A 20,641-nucleotide genomic window follows, 5' to 3' on the forward strand; every position below is an offset into this window, starting at 1 on the left:
ACACAAAGTATTATCCCCCAAGGATATACCCTCATACCAAGTTTGATGTAAAACCACCACACGGTTCTTGAGATATCGACAAAAACAAAACGGGACGGACGGACGTACGGACGGACGGACGGACGGACGGACGGACGGACGGACGGACGACCCGAAAACATAATGCCTCCGGCCACTTCGTTGCGGAGGCATAAAAATGACAAAGCCTATTGTAGCTGACAATAATGACACATAGAGAAATACACGTACATAATGTACAGTGTAGGTGCTTTAGGTAACTACAGGAATCCGATCCTTTTTTACCTTCCATCACTGTCATTCTATGAAAACAATGGTTTATATCTTTCTACCAAATGTTACTAATGGACATTCATACATGATGTCACAGTTGAAAAATGTAATATTTAGCCATGTGCAGTGACTTCTGGCCTTTGATGATTGTGGATTTTGTCCCAAATCCATTTAGCACATTTACACCTCATGCACGATACCTAGACCCGTACTAGGAAAATACATGGCACTATCTTAAATGGCTATGACAAGATGTGGGTGAGATGGATGGACAGACAGACAACCCCAAACATACTGCCTGCAGCAATGTAGGCATAAACATAATATTAACCCATTACATAAGTGATCCCCAAAATTGCATAAAGGCTTGACTGTACAGACTGAATCATTACAACACTGTCTACTGTTCATGATCCACACATATGATAACAATTATCACAACAGATGTCGTAATGGCAAAGCCATAGTCATCTGAGGGGAAAATAAGGATATCAATTTGATACACGGGGTAAAATTAAGCTGATTTTGTTAATTGCATTCTCTAATATGATTTTCTTTAAGACATGAGTACACAAGATCAAGCATACTTCATTTTCAGTGTTTTACCTCAAGAAAGTTTGTGCATGGTCCCTTCAGTACATTGCAACACTTCAAGATGTCATTGCTAGAGTGTGATATGGTGTTTAACCGAGTAGATATTCAATAATAAATTCTCACCACATACATGTAAGTAAAAGCATTTCTCTATTAGCACTTCCACCTTTCCTGATTTATTTTGCTTCAGGAAACAAACTTATGAAAGGGATCAAATTCAGTAATTCAAAAAATCCAACCAAATGTAGTGCAGGAATATTTTGTTTGCCTATTGCTACTGTTGGTTTATTTGTGGTACTGAATGAATTCAGTGCACCCAACTACTCAACTGCAGTGGCAAACACACCTTAATTTTCTGAAAATAAAGACAAGTTTTGGTAAGAACAGAAATATCACTGTTAGAATTAACCCTATTCTAACTGAGGGGGTCAAATTGACCCCCCCTCGACGTTTCGCGCCATGATTCCGCAACGCGCAAAGATTTTGCCGCGTCGTTTCATTACTTTCTTCATTGAAGTCTTCCACATATTTTGAGACCAAATTTGCGACGTCCGGGTGCACCATTCTGAAGTTACGCAATGTTTTGCATATGCATGTCAACCCGAAAACCACTTAAATTCATGATTTCGTGTGCAAATTCAATGCAAACTGTATTTTTTTATTTAATTGATATAAATTAGATTATTTCAACTCTTAACCATTGAAATAAATCAATTCTAATGTAGATAAGCTTGAAAAAGTGCCTCCAACAAATTTTGGCAAAAAAACAATAGAAAATAAAAGATCGAAAAAACAGTAAAATACATAAGAAATTAACAAAACAATAAAAAACAAAAGAATCTAATTTTGATTGTGCTATTTTTTTACGAGATAATTGTTTGATGTGTCTTGACGAACTCTGACACAAAAATTTAGCAATCCTTGAGTCTTTTTGATGGAGTTATAAGTGAAAATATGATTTCATGCGTTAATTTGCATAATTAATTTATTAAAAAATATGAAATCAACATTTTTCTATTGTATGATCATGTAATCTTGTAGTTGACATCCGGCTCTATGTTCAGGCAAAATTTAGCGGCGATCGCATGATCGGCGGCCGAGATCTGAAGGGGGGGTTAAATTGACCCCCCCCCAGTTAAAACTTGGTCGCAAATAGCCCAGTTAGAATAGGGTTAAAGTGTAGGCTGTGGATCATGCAATTTTGACTATTTATGCATGTGACATATTGCCTGCAGCAAATAATGAATTCATGCAGATGTGAACATTGGCAAGGTACATCTATTTCATGCTCGTTTCAGTCCATGGACTTACTTGAAATCACATACATGATACTGACGTTATTTGGGCCTGAATGTTGGCAATTTTTGCATTAAAGTGCCGACTCCAGGCATTGTGTGTTGTCATTTCACTTCAGATTTCTATCTTAACTCACTTAAATCATGATCCATATCATCTAAATTATAAACAGTTTGGCCCACAGCAGTTCTGAACAACATTAGATGTATTAAAGTCCATGCAGACAATGCCATCACTGTACGTTTGCCAATTACATTATGAGAGACAGCTGTAGGGCTGAACACATGCTTGTCATTTGTTGCATGGTGTGTTCACACCCTCATCTGATAGCACAACATAAATGCATAGACTGCACACTGTTCCCGTAATGCAAAGTGTCTGTCTGATCAACCAACAGACGTACGCTGTAAATACTACTCTTACAGGAAGAAGTGGACCTGTGTAAAGTAATTGGTCTGTAGCAATGAATTACCTGGTAATCAAAATTATGAAGCATCACTACCTAAAAACAAATTCGCATTACTTGGACCATCCTGTGTCGTTAAATCAAAATCTAAATCAAGGTACAAGGAGACAGACAGAACTGTGGGAACACAAGTGTTCAGATTTCATATGAACTTGAAGCACTTTTGCTTGTCATGCGGAATGCGAGTTTTGAAGAGAACCGAGTCCACACGGTACTGCGTGTAGAGCAGTGGTGTGTAGCCATACACCTTGGTGAAATACTGGATACACTTGTGTCGCTCCTGGAAATGGGAGTCATCCATAGAAAGTGCCTCGGGGCAGCCAGCACATCGGAATGTCCAACGCGAAGTGACCTGAAAGAAAGAACAATTGTTTTTGAACAGGACAACAGAATATTTTAATCATTTGGCAGGAATTAAATATTCAGGAGGTTCCATTTAAAGGGGAAGGCTAGTAACTGATCAGTGGGAATCAGTGGAAATGCTGGGAGATGATTGTTCCAATCCTTATGGGATTCAATCAAGAGTTCATTGTATATCTATTGTTGTGTGAAAATGATTTGCTTCAGAACGGTCTCATATTCAAGTAATGTGCAGATTAATGCTCCATCACTGACCAGGGACGCTAACCTGGAAGCATTAAACTGCACATTACTTGAATATGAGACCATTCTGAAGCAAATCATTTTCACACAACAATAGATATACAATGAACTCTTGAATGAATCCCATAAGAATTGGAACAATCATCTCCCAGCATTTCCACTGATTCCCACTGATCAGTTACTAGCCTTCCCCTTTAAGTGGAATGTTACATATAGTGCTGCATTGTTAAACCTGTTTGCTTTGATGTAACATGTATAATCATAGCTCATCATTTGCTCACAAATGGTCTGCAAAATGAAGACAAGTGCATGAAACATATGTAATCCAGTCTGTTATGTATAAATGAAGACTGTGTCAATATTTTTCTACCAAGTGATGTGATGATAGGGAACACATCAATGCTTATAACTGCACTGATGAGTGCCATGGTTTCAAACCTGACAGAAATGCTAACTGCAGAATGTTCAATGTTTCGTTACTTTCTGTGACACACATATTCCAATAATGACAAACTGCAGTGTGTTATCAGCAATAATCATAACATTACAATTAATACACCATCACCAGCTAATTTTTCACTTTTCTTTTCGAGCTATTAATATACTTCATTGTGGTTATCATTTAATTGTCAAATACAACATATGATAAATTAACATATTTATCTATTAGATGTCAAATTAGGAAACTCTTTGCTGTGGTAATGGATGGGAATCAGGTTGTAAACATACCTTTATGGGTGGTTTCCTTGTGACATGGGAGACTAGGAAATTCATGGCGATGTCCTCACAGTTCATATACTCATCAACCTTGTCTCTGATTGGTTGAGGCATCATGTAGGAATAGAGATACATGTAGTACTGCAGATTGGGGAGGAAAACAACAGTTCACAACATCAGCATGGTTATACCTAGTGATGTTTGCAATAAGGGCAATTGTAATTACTATGACTTATCTATTCATCATCACTTTATCATGATCAGTTTCATTATCATCCATGAATACTATAATCTGCCACATTGTCAAAGTTCCTATCATATCATATACATCATCTCACAGCTACTGTAAAAGTGGAAATTTTCGCGGTGTTCAAATCTTCGCTCATTTCGCGCAACCAGGAACTAGCGCGAAAATAAAAGCACGCGAATATTTTTGCTTGCCATATGTGCCTGTGCGTGATGTCTTGATTCCGCGGAATTAAAAACACGCGAAACTCTTCCGACCCGGCCAAGCGCGAAAAATTACTCACGCGAAAATATCCACTTTTACAGTATACTATACATTGATTGTAGTTAGTTGTGGCAGTAGTACTTATGGCCGTAAATTGAATACATTTTTGTTTTCATGAATAATATGATATTAGCATATTACCTCCACATCTCAAATGAAAAGCTGGCCAGCAGTACTGTGTAACTACTAATGTGTCACCTATACTTTTGAATTCATTTCTGGCCATCCTTGCAAAGGAGTTGAAAAAGAATTCACCTTATCCTACGAGTAGGAACACAAGCCACTGGTATTTTTTCTAACATTTCTTTCTAATGTAGCGAAATATCTCTACTGTACAGCTGATGTGAGGAGGGGCCACTTTTCTCTATAGGTGAAAGATCCACTCCTGATCATGACCTCAGGAGAGCTACAACATGGAATCATTCAGAGTTCTGCTAGAATCCACTGGTGTCATTATAAATCTTTCCCCAAGTGAGAGTGAACCAATGCCCAACATTCCAACCAGCTGCTTGGAGTAAACTAAACACTCATCATTGTCACTCTTTAAGTGCATGATATACTGCCTGGCCCAGATACATAGACTGTAAACATTGCTTGAGGAAGGCACTTGAAGGAGAAGGCACTCTAACTGCTTATCACTCTGCCATGACTCACATATCACACACTCATTCTTTCCTCTACACCTGACCTGTAATCACACAACCTACTTTATGCTTTGCTATTGTCACATCTGTAATTGTCTGTGCTTCAAGATTCCACAGTTGTTTTGCATGAACTGCTAAAATTTACAATTATACAGAAGAGGAATGTTATCTAACAGTTCAAACTTTGGTACGCATGACTGTAATCTTTTCCCATTATTCTTTAAATTGTAATAAATAGGTACTATGTTTCAGTAGTTACAATATGCCAGCTCACTGACATATTCAAATTTATGGACATTATTACCATGAGGACCTCTAGACAGGCTTACTACATTAACCTGGTATATATTAAGCTACTGCACTTAGAATCAAGAGTTGCATGCATTGGTTGTTGCTGTGTTGTGGAAGTCTTAAGTGAGCTGTCTGGTTATCAGGGACGATCTTCATTACACAGTCATACACAACATTTTGGTATTAGTTAACAGATCTCCATGGGTCAATATCTTGAGCTACACTTGAAAATAGACTTTAATTTTCTCTGTGATTGCAATCTATACACCTGATGCCCCACTTGAATTTAGTGCTATACTTTCTGCATGACTTCTATGGAGTCACCAATATCTGGACGCAGGTTATGATCCAATATTGTTTTAATTGCAATCACTTGAAAAAGGAGGACAGATTTTTGCTGAATCTGGTAACAATACAAGACACCACAGTGGCTTGCAAAAATTTATGACCAAACAAACAATGCTTCAAATGTGACATACAGTATTTCACATTTCATATCAAGAATGTGGTGCTAATATTCATGGCTTGCATGCATGTGACCTCCAGGGAACCTTGTGTTAGTTGATGTCAATGGAAGCAGGAAGAAACCTGGTTAACACAACTGCTGACTTCTGTGAAAGGAGACAAGTTTAATTTCAGTGAAGAAGTCTTCCATATCATGAGTGACTTGTACTTGTTGACTGATAGTTGTATGGTACAGGGGTGATGTTGTGTTAATGTTGTGAATTCATAATGTCAGACTTACCAAGTCTCACGCCTCTAGGGTGAGACTCACACCTCAGGAGTCTTCCTCACACCTAGCTGCTCTCTCACTATGGCTTTTGGTATTTGTGTTTATCTTTGACCTCTGTTCCATTTACAAAATATGTGTTACTTTTCATTGATATCTGTGGATGCATGTTCCAAATACAATGCTGTATAATTTGAGTGGAAATGAAATGAAATTTACATGTTGTTGGAAACAAAATGTAATACAGTAATGCACCTACAAAACCAGTTACTACACATACAGGGGCGGATCCAGGAATTCCATAAAGGGGAGGCGCCTTTACAAAAGTAAATGGGGGGCGCATGCCCCCCCCCATTTTCCCTTTTTATTTCTTTCGTTTAAACAAAAAATAAAGAGGGGGCGTGCGCCCGGTGCGCCCCCCTCTGGATCCGCCATTGTAAAATGTACTACTACGTACATGTACAACATGAAATTCTATTATCCTGATGTATTAAAGCACATCACAGAGTTAATGCAATCATCAGTGCTAATGTGATCAATAATTACTCCTCGTTGTGATTTGGACCATGCTGTTTTAATACACACAGAGAAAATCAGGTACATTGCAATAATACCCTTGAACTGTGAGCACATGGGCTCTTGCTCATGTCAGTTTGCCACAAAACTTCTAATATGATGGCATCACTTACTAGGTGGGTGTGTCAAGATGTAGTAGACAGCACACTGCTTTCAATACAAGTATATGCAAGTTCCCCCTAACTTGTCCTTTTTACTAGACACTCAATACACGGTGCTCCTTTTTACCTACATGTATGTGTATGAATAAGCACTTGGGAGGAATGTGAATACTCTGTGTCTGAAATGAGCATATATTACTACATGTACACCTAAAACATGCCAGTGTGGCTGGAATAAGGTAATTTGGCATTTTACAGCACTTCAAGCATCACACATGTGGCATAAGGTTATCATTTAACAAACAAACAGACCACGGCAACTGGGGCCTGCATTATAGTGAGAGGGGAGAAATGCTACGATAGCAGACAGAAACGCCAGACCCATCCCGTCACACAATGTCTCTTCCTATCCCTAAGGCATGCAACAGATGATGAGTAGCAACCCTGGATATCAAACTACTTTCCCAGAGAGTGCACATGATTTTCAGCCACATGTGGGCAAGCACCTTAGCCAAGTACTGTATACACCATATATTTAGCAAGTCTAATTTTTTGCGTATTGAAAATTCCCGATGATTTTGCGAGTGATTAAATTCGCGATGATAGTGGGATAAAGTACTAACTGGAGTAATATATATGCGTATGTCACATTCATGTCGGGGTCAGAGTCAATATTATCGTGTGTCTTTAACCCCTTGAGGACGGTTTGATTTTGCTACAATACGCATTTCCCATAGACACCTACCCGAATATACTCGGGACTCGTCCTCAACGGTTTAAATTTGCCAACAGCACCTGACTTGCGAAATTTGCAAAAATAAAAACCTTGCAAAATATTTGGAGTATACAGTACATTTTCTCCTGAATAAAATAATGCCTGGATTTGCTATTTACCACAGGATCAATGGCTAATGGTATCAGTCCTAACTAGAAATGTCTCTATGGTGACTGGTATGCCTCTGCCATAATGCATGGTTCTCCGAATAGGTCTACAGCACAATGTCTTGACAATGTGTGATGACAGTTTCACATAACTGGTAAAATATTGAAATGACAGGTTTGTCATAAATGCATTGAGTGTTCACTTTCCTTGAACTAGGTTTATTTTGGATGAATGGCTGTACTGTCTAAGAGTGCAGGCATTTGGGGATTTGAGGATTTGTACCCAACTTTTGACCCTTTTATAAGTTTAAAGAAGAAGTGAAATCTAGCACTTTCACTTGACCCTTGACCTTTTGGCAAGAAACTTCCAAGAGAATATGTATTGGGTAATACATGTATACACTTACAATGTAGTTTCAAGAAAAAAATCCTGCAGGCATTTCATAGATAAGAGAGAAATAATGATATTTTGATGAGTTGACCTTGACCTTTGACACCTGACTTTTGACACCTGACTTTTGACCCATGACCCCTACATTCCCTACATTATCACTGCCACTCAGTACATGCACATATACTGTAAAAGTGGATATTTTCGCGCGACTAATTTTTCGCGCTTGGCCGTGTCAGAAGACTTTCGCGTGTTTTTAATTCCGCGGAATCAAGACAACAAGTACTGGAACATATGGCATGCAAAAATATTCGCGTGCTTTTATTTTCACGCTAGCTTCTCGTTGCGCGAAATGCGCGAAAATTTCAACACCACGAAAATTTCCACTTTTACAGTACTAAGTTCCATGAAGATACCTTGAAATATTTGTGAGATATGGAGCAAAAAGTGAAATATTTACATTTTCACTCGACCTTTGACCCTTGACCTTTGACCTCATGACTCAAAGCTCTCTCTGGGGAATCTTTATTTGGTAGTTCATGTATACACCAAGTTTCCAGAAAATACCTCCAGGCATTGCACAGATATAGGGGAAATAGTGAAATTTTGAGCATTTGACCTTGACCTTTTGACCTTTGACCTTGAGCATGTGCACCCAAAAGTTGTTAGGCACAACTTCACCCACTCATACATATACATGCCAAGTTTCATTAGGATACCTCTAACAGTGTTTTAGATATGCTGTCCACAAAATTGATTACGGACGGAAGGACGGACGGAAGGACGGACAACCCGAAAATATAATGCCTCCGGCGACACTTCGTGGCGGAGGCATAAAAAGAAAACAACTTCCATGAGAGGGAGAGATTCCTGAAATGTCTCATCAAAAATTCAAGCAAAACTAGAAATACCACTGAAGGTGATTAATACACCCCATCCCCATTGCCTTGTGTGAGTAAATTCACATGACGTCTCACTTGCTACTGGGCTCTCAGGGGAAAAAAAGAATAAAAACTACATCCATGAATCTGAATCAGTGACGATGCTTGTCTGTATTTTGATCAATCTACTTTCTACTCATTTTTCCTCTTCTCCTGCTTTAATTCTACTGCTTTCAATGAAATAATGTACCCCTAGGGGCACATGATTTCTCCATGTACAGGCACTTCAGATGATATCCACACCACCCTTTGCATTCCTAGCTGACTTAGGAAATTTCTTTTCATGGAACTCTCACACAAGCTCTGTTTATCAATACTGCAAGTCAAGCAGTATATTGTAAATTTCTACATGGAAAGTGGAAGATTGTTAACATACCAATGGAGCAAGTAAGGTGAGAACATATCACATGCCCTCATAACCCCTCCATGGAGCAATCCCAAGATGATAAGTGATAACACAATGGAATGTGTGAAAGCAATACAATCTTCTTCACACTGTTTCGCATTTTCTTTGAACACATGAAATGTTTTGGAGCTTTACTAAAGACAGCAATAAATGACCAAGATGAGAAATATTCATTAAAAAACAAACAAACAAATAAATGCCAAAGCAACAGTGTGAAAGCTGGCCACCTAATCAACAGTTTTGAGAAAATGTGCTCAGATTGGGCACAGTATGCATCCAAACTGGTAAATTTAAATGCTCCAGCAACTTGCTCTACAAAAAAGCGACTAGTTTTGTATTTCAAAACATCATTACACCTCAACATAGGAGATATAATGAAATGGGTCATGCATTTCTCTCATGTCTCTTTTAGTGGGAAATTGTAAAATGGATGTGGCTGGAAGCCAGGCTAGCTATGTTAGGGTTATCAGCTGTCCTGATAGCAACCAATACCACAACTTACACAGTCAGACATGACCACGTGCAGACATGTGTGACGGCATGCTGGAAATATGCCATAGGCCACACACAAGAGGTGCCTCCATTGCCCTTTAATGATGCTTTTAAAGGTTGCACTTTCGGCATAAACTTCTCAGCCATGCAATTACATAACAGGGCATCAGCAAAGAAGATGAAACAGAATCATTTCAATAATAAATATCCTGGATTTTCCTTGGGGTTAGTTTAAATAAGGCTATACTGAGGTGTGAATTTTGTTTTCAATTTGTCTCCCTCTACATATGAAATTTGTAAGATTGCAACTGCTGATCTGTAATTTAGCAAACACGTCGGAAAAAAGGAACCAAATTTTATCCTATCTGTCACATTGTCACATCATATTCATTATATTGTTGCCATATTTCCATCTGAGTATGTGCACTTTCATCATATGAAAATAAATGTAATAAACATGAAATATACCACACATTATAACAAATGACCACATCTGAGGCTGTTGTTTTTTACCTACTATGGGCAAGTTTCTTCCTTAACTTTGTCTTCAGTTGTTCTGCATTTGAATGATGTCACAATTTCAACCATTATCACTGACATGGTATGATGATTCCATCAACATATGAATATATCACCCATCTCCCAACAGCAGTCATGTTTACACAATGGGCAACATGCACTCTTCTTCATTCACTGAGTCAGGACCAGAGGGCATGGAAGACATCTAGGGAGCTATCTCAGAGCAGAGGAGAATGGATGCAGGATTTTGCCAGGGTAACCTGATGCAGTGATGCATGGCACGTTCCCACGAGGGCAATGTCCCTTTAAGGAATGGCGGATATCTCTCACAACTCTTAATCATCCCTGGAATGCATTAACACCTGTTTTGCATTGCATCCCTCCCACTATATATCCTCACACTGCGGTGGCAGGATGACTGTAGCATATGTGTGCATTAGTTAATAGCAAATGCTCAATGATGTTTGCAATTTGGACTGGGGTCCATGTTCAGCAATTGCATCCCTGCCACCTATACCAGACAAGACTTTACATCATGTTTTCATGAGAAAAGGCATACATATATATGCACACTCAGATATTCTTTGATGCTGACTCAGCAAGTTTGCTTTCTATAATTCATTAGCCAATTACATATTATGCTACTGTGAATTCATATCATGTTCATCCATATTATTCACGCCTGTGTGGAGATTGTGCAAAGAACTATATTTGATTTGTTTTTTTTTTTTTTTGGTAAAGATGCAAGTGAACGTGCATTGGTGTAATGGTGTACAGCATGGTGTAGGCCTATATGGCCTGGTGTGCCCAGATCAGAAACACTAGCTACTGAACTCATCTTCCTCCTAGTGTTTTAGGGCAATACTGTAAAAGTAGATATTTTTGTGCGAGTAATTTTTTGTGCTCGGCTGGGTAAGATGGGATTCACATGTTTTTAATTCTGGGGAATCAAAACATCCTCTACTGGAGCATATGGCAAGCAAAACTATTTGGGTACTTTTAATTTCGCACTAGTTTCTGGTTGCACAAAATATGTGAAAATAATCACTGTTATCCTTTCTAACTCTAGCAATCCCTTTAGAACATCATTGCAACCCTTTCCATCATCTTAAATAAAACAGGCATTACTCCTTTATGTGAAAGGCTGTTTGATTGGCACTTATGATAACATTTATCACAGTCAAGAGACTTTTAAACTCAGCCTTTTTTTTAATGTTTCTGGTGGCTTCTGCATGTAGTCTTCCCACTATCTCCCACTCCTCTATTTTACATTTAATTATGCACAAGTCTGAAGCAATATCCTGCCTCAAATTTTGCAAACTTTCTCATCGCCCTGTGTGAATTCAAGCAAACCTTACCTTATGAATAAAAGCAGCACCAGTTAATACCATAGACAGCTCACAGGAGTAGTTGGCACTGTAGAGAAACCCATTCCTGTAGTTGAGATCCCAGGCGTGGTAGCGCCCCGGGAAGCCCACCACACGATCTCTCGATTCCCTCCAGACTCTGTGCAGTATTGTCAAAGAAGGATTGCGGGTACAACTAATGGTATGTGGCAAATGAGTTGATGGATGGGGAAGGGAGGTTTACTCTTCAAAACACAAGCCTAATACATTATGCAACTTTCAAAACCCAGTACATTAGTTCCTGCGAAATACAATACTGTTTAGAGAAAAGTGCACTTGACTGATGTCAAGGATAAAAGAGTACACGTAGGTGTAATGCAATCCACTTTATCACCACAGCTTGGTGGTAACCAATGAATAAAGGATATCAATTTGCTAACCAGAACATACAAGTACTGCTTACAATCATCTAAATGTTGTTTACTGAAGTCAAAATTGCCACAAACAGTGGGAGTGGCAACAGGGGTTGTTGTGTTAACTTTGCATATATTTGTTTACAACTATGAAGTAAAGCTTGCATGGGGGATAAATAGGTGATTAAGACTGGTGATTGCAATAAAAAATCATTAGTTTTCTTCACTCTCTAGCCATCTAAAATACTGCTTTTGGAATGATAATTCATATGATAACACAAATCAGTCTATCTGAGATCACATGTGATAACTGTGTGCGAAGGGACGCAATTTCATCTTAACAGCATAGGTCAACATCTTCACTCTTGGAACTTAGAGGAATATATCACTGCCCACTGACAAACCAGGGTATGAACTGTTTTGAAATTTGACACATCACTACAAAGCACCATCACTCTAAGTCTCTGAAAACTGAAACAAGAAGTATGAGAATGTGTCCAGCTACTGAGGCTGTCCTACTTTGACTAGCACAAAGGAGGAACTGTAACTATAAATCTCTTTTTGACATCAACCTGATTTGACCTTTGACCCACCTGAAGCCAAAGAGGATCTCATCATGACGGAGGTGAGCATCATCATCCAGAGACAAGATGGCCTCCGTCTCGATTTCATCATAAGGCAAGAAGCGGTTGTTGAGGCTGTTTGCAGAGGTCCGAACGACCTACACCAATATAGAGAAACAAGAACCAGGCAGTTGTCATGTTGTGAGTGATAAAAAATACCCCACAGATACTATCTGGACATGTTTTGCTGTGTTTTCAAGTTCTCACATGGGAAATAACAGCACATGCAGGGCAGGCAATTCTCCCTGAAAAATCCAATATTTCTTGCTGTCCTGACAACAGAATGAGAGAGAGAGAGAGAAAAAAAAACTCTCCATGATTTGGGAATCATTTTTACCCATTGAGATGCATGCAGCATACATAAGTTACCTGAAATCTCCCTGATTTTGATGTATGAATATTGGTAGCCCTGCAGATGGCTTGAATTACGCTATGCACAGTACTCCTGATAGTGATTGCTGGTGTTCTTCCTTTGGCGACTCCTTCAAGAAACTTGGCAGAACACTCTGTATGTTGAGTAGGTTGACTGTCCAACATCAGGAGCATGCATAGTAAATCTGTCAAAAACACTTAAGTTGCCAGCTACAAGTTATGAAACTTTGAATCGAGGACATGCAATATTTCTAGAACAAGAGACCCGGGGGTCACGCGCTCTGAGTATCGCAATTTCACCTTCCATGCATTCTTGCACACTCTTACCTGAGAACATTGGAAACTTAGGTCTGCATACGGATCCTCCCCCCTCAACTCCAGGGTGGGGTGGGGGTGGGGGGGGGGGGGGCAGGCAGCCCTGGATCTGCAATAAACAAACTTGGAACTAAAGTCATCAATGTACAAACTTGTGGTATTAAACTTTGCTTTATTTCTGGTTCTAGAGTAGAAGATTTTAAATATTCCTCAATGTGGGGGGGGTGGGCCCCCTAGTGGCCCCCAAGAGGGACATGGTGCCCATTTGAAGGAACTGAGATTCTATCCCCCTAGGGATGCTACCTGCTAAGTTTGGTCAAAATTCATCATGAGGTTTTCAAGAAGATGAATATGTACAATTCAGGCTCCAACTGTAGGACTTCTCCCCATCCCCTCTCCTGGGTCCCGGGGGGACCCCTGATTCCGCCAACCCCATGAACAAACTTGAAACTACAGTCATCAATGTACTAACTCACAGTATTATCTAAGCCCTATCACTTCTGGTTCTAGAAAAGATTTTTAAAGATTCCTTAATTTTAGGGGGTTTGGGCACCATGGGGGCCCCCAGGTGGGCCATGGTGCCCATTTGAACAAATTGAGATCCTATCCCCCTAGGGATGCTACCTACCAAGTTTGGTGAAAATCAGACATGGCGATCTCAAAGTGAAGATGACAATGTACAATTTAGGCCCCATTAGGACCCCTCCCCTGGGTCCCAAGGGGGGCACCCCTGATTCCCCCATGAACAAACTTGAAACTACAGTCATCAATGTACTTACTCATAGTATCAACTAAGCCCTATCACTTCTGGTTCTAGAGAAAATGTTTTTAAAGATTCCTTAATTTTAGGGTGTTTGGGGCCCCTGGGGCCCCCCAGGTGGGCCATGGTGCCCATTTGAAGAAATTGAGATCCTATCCCCCTAGGGAAGCTACCTGCCAAGTTTGGTGAAAATCGGTCATGGGGTTCTCTAGAAGAAGATGAAAATGTAAAAAGTTTACGCACGACTGACGACGGACGACGCACGCCGGACGCCGGATGAAGAGCAATCGCAATAGCTCACTTGAGGTGAGCTAAAAACACAAAAATTCCTTCTTTTGAATCAAAATGTTAAAAAAACCTTTGCTATTACACACTTCTTGGTGAAGGTGTAATTTATGTGTGTGTGATTGGAGGTCTCATGAGAGAAAAAAGACCAAGGTACAAACCTTAATGGGTACATGTATTTCAGGCCAAACAAGGTCAGGTGAGGGGGCTGCAGGAGCATTCCATACTACAAGGACCTGATGCAACAAGAAGGAGAAACAACATGAACCACAGAATATGAAAAATACATAATTATACATATAAAAAACAGCATCTACAAACACTACAAGACAAGCAGAAAAAAACAATTATTTCATTATCATATTTTGTCCAGTTTCACTTATTTTGTGTAAAGATAGCAGTAGCATTCTGACAACTCATATCTTGGGAAAGGATGAGACTTATCTCTGAATATTATGCCAAAGGTTTCTTTTTAAAATATGTAACTACATGCACATGTCTATTGTCATGTCTCTAAAAGCTACACATTTATATCTTGTGCTACATGATTCAATCATCAATAAGGAATCCATAATTTCAACCTTGTGGTTACAATGACTGGTTACTATTAATTGATAGACAACAAAAATTTTTGTCTGGGTCACTTATACCTCTAGGAATTCCAGGAAAAAAAAATGTCTTCATGGCAACAGATGCCATGGACAAGTCTTTTGAAGAATTGTGGAAGCAGAAGCAACTTGCAAAAAATTTGTAGAGAATTTGTGAAAAGTTGCCAAAATACCTTGTTTAGAAAAGGCAATCCCATGAGCCTCTGTAAGGAGTTCATGAGCACAGCCTCCCTTTCGTAGGTCAGCATGACCACTGTAAACTGCTCCCTTGGGACGTTCCCTCCAAGAGATTCCTGGAACTCTTTTCCCGAGCCACCAGCACCTCCTCCGATGGGGCGGAAGCCAAGTGTTGATCCAAGGAACTTGGCATCAGAAGGGACTACAGGGTCAAAGGGTGTGTAAGGGTACAAGTACTGTGCTCCTGGAGGGTTATTCCAGGTGAAGTAGGAGTCCATTGCAATGGAAGTAAAGTTCCTGAGGAACTTTGGGGACGAGAAAGGTAACTCAGGGGCTGGGAAGACATCATCGGACTCTGGGTACATCTGCTCTGCTCGTTGTGTCTTCTGAGGATATTCCTCAGAGAAGATCTCTCGTGCTTTCTCCTCAGGAGCAACATTAGCTGGGATTCCCAGTCTAGTCCGTAGGGTTGCAAGGATACCATTTATAACAGAGTCTGTATTGGACAGGTACGTTGTCCAAAGGAACCAACCCTGTCTCCTAAGCTTAAGAATGTCATTATCCTGGATTGTTTTCAAATAGAAATAGAGCTCTGTCACTCGAGAACGTGGAAGAACAATCGCTGCTTCTTTCCATGAAATAAACTCACTAAAGGGTAACTGCATGTGTTCGCCAACAATGATGGGTATTGCACCAGTTTGGAGAGCCTCAAAGAGACGGGTGTAAAAAGTTGTGGAAGATACTACATGGTCCCCAGGACTTAAAAGAAGTGCATACGTGGATTGCTTTAAGAGTTTTAACCGCTCCAGCTTATTGCTGCACAGCTTCCAGTCTGAGGCATCAAAACCATCCACTGCTTTAAAGCTCTTACAGGCAAAATCAAGGTGGACATTGTCATCTGTCAAAGACTTCAATTTGTCCAACTCCTGGATGAGAATATCCTCTACAGATTTAGTCCTGTCTACATCTTTAAGTCTCCTACTCAAGGGAGCAGTGTCCCTGTCATCTACATACTCCTTTTGCAACATGGTTTGAGTTGGTTTTGATCCCTGATATGTGATTAAATATTTCCTTCTGGCTGGAAATTGTAATGGTACATCCTTCCAGTTTGTCTCTGAGCTTAGCCCAAGTAACATAGGGGCAATAATATCAAAGCCTTGTCGAAATTGCAAGTCTGTGAAAGGTGTCTGCACCACTATGGCACGTCCTGTGTTCACGTTCTGAAGAATGTTGTGAGTGGAAAGACTGCGCACCAAGTGCAAGAGGAGATGATTTCTGCCATCGTGTCTCCAATATGGCAATTTATGCAATCTGGTCTCTAAGTCAAGGCTACTTGTAGTCCTACCCTGATCCTCAAGGTCACCAACTAGCACAACATATATACATGCCATATTGGCATCACGTGTTAGATAAGTACTTCGTCCAAACGCATTGGTGACAGTTAGCTTAATCGTTGCATCTAATTTGTTACTGTCTTGCCACAGATCCTCAGGGTGATACACATACACAGGGAAACGAGATGTAAGCGAGCATCGCGAGTAATCAAAGCATGTGTGTTGCCTGCACCGTCCTGCTGAATTTGGAGGTTCGATGTCTCCACTATCCTCAATATTTGGAAGAATCTGGAAAGGTGCCGAGATGTGGCGCAGGCTCCGTTCCACAATCTCACTCTGATCGCGTATTGTCTGTTGAATCTGATCCTTGAGGCGGTCCCGCTCTGCAATGGCACTGTGCACCTCAGACTGAGCATGATCCAGCTGCAGGGATAAGCGTGTGACCTGTGCCTGCAGCAGCTTTCTCCTCTCCTCCAGCTGCCGTAGCTCTGCCTGCACTGAGCTCTTGATGCGGTACAGTTCAACGATGTGGGCCTTCAGCTCGCTTGGCTTCAGCGCCACCATTTCATCCACACTCATATCCAGGCTCCTCTGATCCTGCACATCCAGATCAGAGTTGCTGAGGTAATGGTGCGTCACGAATGGCAGTACGATCAGGATTACAAAGAGTATGATGATAAGACGGGTAAGGTGCCCACTTCGTTGTAGCCATGCTGCAAACGAGGGATTGCTGGCTGTACGTGGGGGCAGTAGTTCCTTCTTACTCTGGTACTCCATTCGCTGACCTGTCCCCCAGAGGGGGTGTGGTTCATTATACATCCTCACGCTGCTTTCTTGACCTTCCCTCCTACTCGGATGTGCATACGACAACACTATGCTGTCTTACACATCCTTGCATTATGCTGATACATTATGACAAATATCATTTCCAATTACTTGCCCACATGTAATCTTACAACAAAACTCAGCAACCTCATTGTAAACAGTACAAGTATGCTCCCTTCCTCTAACAGGCACTTACACCTATGTTGGTGTGACAAGTGTTTCCTCACAGTTTCTTATCTCTGCAACGATAATGCACTACATCACAAGCAAATAGATTCCTCTCCTCTGTTTATACTATCACTTGGCACTTCCCAGACTCACGAGGGCAGGCTAATCTTGATGGCTCTGCTCCAGATTATTCCCCAGTGACAGATTGCACACAGCATCTCAATGATGAGGATACAAGAAACGTGACAGCAAACCTATAGAAAATAGGACTCTTAAGAAATCTTCCCCTTGTTCACACTTATCAGGCAGATAGTTACCCACTACAGATGAACTTATAACAGATCACTGATGAAAGGTTTTACAAGTGCAGTGTGAAAAGACCTTGCATCACTGCAGGCAATAGCAGGCATGTTCACACATTATCTTTGCATCTCACAAACAAAGTTTCATATTTCTATTGAAGTGTGCCATTGGAATTGATATCTTTCACACAGTATGCAAACTTCCTGTTTATCCTACACTACTTGAACAGTAGGCTTCTTTGTCAAAGACTTCTTACCACTACCTCATTTAGTGAAAATAATTTATATGAAAAAATAAACCATGATACAGTCATGCACCTTCACATGGGGAATGCAAGACACTTTAATATCTGCAAGTCTTGTTTTCTGCTGTGACCGGATAGTATAGGAATCAGACACAATCAATTCAAATTTAGGATTTCTGTTTTGAAGGTGAACTGTAAAATTATTGGTGCACCGTGCATTTATAGAGTTACTGGAACTACAGACCCACAGATGTCTTGACAATCATTTGTTATCTACCCAAACTAAACTGTATCTCTTATGGGTATGTTATTTAAATTGAAAAAACAGAACAAAATGAAACAAAACAAACAAACATAATGTACGTGACATCAAGCATAATATTCCCAACAAAAAGATGCAAGTGACCTTTTGTCTAGGTTCTCAGACCTTTACTTAACAATAACACTCTTCAATCTGGCACATTCTTTAAGTCATGGAAGTATTTCATTCCTGAAATAATACAGTTGTGGAAAAATATTACGTAGCCGAACCTGCAGAATTGTTGAGATTTGATCTTTCATCTAGCTTCATTACATCTGACATTTCCTTGCAGAGTATGACCTTTCTCTGTCGTATCTAGTACATACAGGGCAATTCAATCTGATCCGCCCTCTATTGTAACCAATAAAAGGTTCTTGTTCAGCCACACACAGGCACTTCACCGTTCAAATTTAACTCCTTCTGGACAGTTTTTCCCTTTTTAATCACAAAGAAATTGAGTTGCCAGTGAATTTTACCCATACAAATAAAAGGTGACAAACAATATTTTAGACTCTCTACATGATGTTGACACTGTGATCATATGAAATTTTGTTTGTCTTTGATAATACTAATAAACTTGAATTGTGGAAGTGCAAACTCTGAAGCAGCAGATACTTCCAATCACATTACAATTTATGTTAAAGAATCTAAGTTGAGTAAATATGTCAACATCCAATCAGCAAGGCAATGTGATGACAACTCATACCAAAGCTTGTGTGAGGTGGAACTCAAATGGATCTGATCCTATATTCTACAAGTTTTAAGCACAGATATCTGTGTAACACCCAATAGCTGCTTTGATTAAATTAACTGGAACAATTCTGTTCTCTACACATTTCCTGCTCTCAACATTTAAAACACTTTGCAGGGAACACGAGATAGCTTGGCAACGGTCCTCTTTACATTGCCCTGTGCCCTTTCAAATTCAATCTTCTTCTACAGCAACAAATAAATCACCATCAAGCCAGCGAAAGCAGTTGCACTCTGAAGATGGCTGAGCCTGGAAAAACAGACCCTCACAATTTGATGTATTTTGGGTAATCAGTGCGTAATGAGTCGATAGTCGCTTCCTCCGTGTCAACCGCCGAATGTGGAATTTCCTGGGAAATCTGTTTACATTAACGTTCCGCTACCGTGAACTGGATTAAGTGAAGGGTGGTTGCGCCGTGACAATATGAAAGATAGAAAAGGAGAAGTAGGAGCCCTGAGTGGCTCTGTCTCATCCGGTCCTAGCTTAAAAACATCTGTCCTCAGATGGCAATTAAGTCTGCCTAGGCAATGATTTTGTTTTTGTTATTTTTCTCTCCAAGTGCTTTGATTTCATGCTCCGATTGATGTGTGAGCACCACGTAGAAGAGTCTGTGCACGTTTCTGGAATTAAGAGACAAGATGGGGTAGGGCGAATTGGCAGGAGATATTAATATCTGCTGATAGTTAGCTTCGGGTCAACAACAATCAAGTGTTACATTGCATGGAAAATCCTCTTCTTCTCTCAATTGCTGCCTTACTCTGTAGATGCTGTTCAAACTTTGTAAGGCTAAGAAGTTATTTCACTGTGATTGCAAGGTGAGGTAAAATTAAGATCATTTTTTTTTTTTACTGACAATTATCAAATTTCAGCAACATCACTGATTTACAGCAAGGATGAACACAAGTAAAATATCAATGCTGATGACAAAAATATCACCTAAATTTATGCCTAACCTTTTTAAAAAAAAAAATCTGCATATTGATGTGCTTTTGATTCATTGTTGAATACCAATATCAATTCTGCATGTGAAATCCTCATTCTACATTAATATACTTGTTTGATCACAAACACATCCCCCCATACACATGCATTGATACGAATGGAAGCGTCCACCATACACAAAATCTGCATGTTGATGTCTACTACTCAACAACAAAAATCAAAGAACCAAAAGTAAACAAGCTGAGACTTACCTCCCTCTGCTTGCAACCACTCACCAGGACCACACAGCTCTACTCCCTGCAGGATAAAGCATGGGACTGATGAACATCATCCAGATCTGTCAATGAAAAAGAGATAATGGTTGATCAATGTACTGGGGCAGCTCATATAAATCACATTCAGTCTTCGCAGCTAATGTTCAGG

General features: G+C 40.0%; 1 protein-coding gene across 1 annotated transcript; it reads right to left on the reverse strand.

Annotated features, from left to right (window-relative positions):
* Nucleotides 1-502: 502 nt before the first annotated feature.
* LOC139727855 (exostosin-like 3) lies at nucleotides 503-19,486 on the reverse strand. Its single transcript, XM_071638828.1, has 6 exons — nucleotides 15,347-19,486; nucleotides 14,727-14,801; nucleotides 12,804-12,931; nucleotides 11,810-11,957; nucleotides 3,980-4,108; nucleotides 503-2,999 (listed from the first exon to the last, which is right to left on the reverse strand). Exons 1-6 carry the CDS (start codon nucleotides 17,501-17,503, stop codon nucleotides 2,790-2,792), a joined length of 2,847 nt encoding a protein of 948 aa, XP_071494929.1. The 5' UTR covers nucleotides 17,504-19,486; the 3' UTR covers nucleotides 503-2,789.
* Nucleotides 19,487-20,641: the final 1,155 nt, after the last annotated feature.

This window comes from Diadema antillarum, unplaced genomic scaffold, assembly GCF_040938485.1.
Source record: "Diadema antillarum isolate AM-2024a unplaced genomic scaffold, OU_Dant_1.0 seq00000156_RagTag, whole genome shotgun sequence".
Taxonomy (NCBI): domain Eukaryota; kingdom Metazoa; phylum Echinodermata; class Echinoidea; order Diadematoida; family Diadematidae; genus Diadema; species Diadema antillarum.

What these genes read in the sequence shown, in the direction of transcription:
- LOC139727855 (XM_071638828.1), bottom strand. Translation starts at nt 17,503, where the DNA reads ATGTATAATGAACCACACCCCCTCTGGGGGACAGGTCAGCGAATGGAG. An exon ending in GAGATCCTCTTTGGCTTCAG is followed by an intron (nt 11,958 to 12,803) that starts GTGGGTCAAAGG and finishes AATACTGCACAG; the next exon opens with AGTCTGGAGGGAATCGAGAG. An exon ending in GTGCTGCTTTTATTCATAAG is followed by an intron (nt 4,109 to 11,809) that starts GTAAGGTTTGCT and finishes CCCAATCTGCAG; the next exon opens with TACTACATGTATCTCTATTC.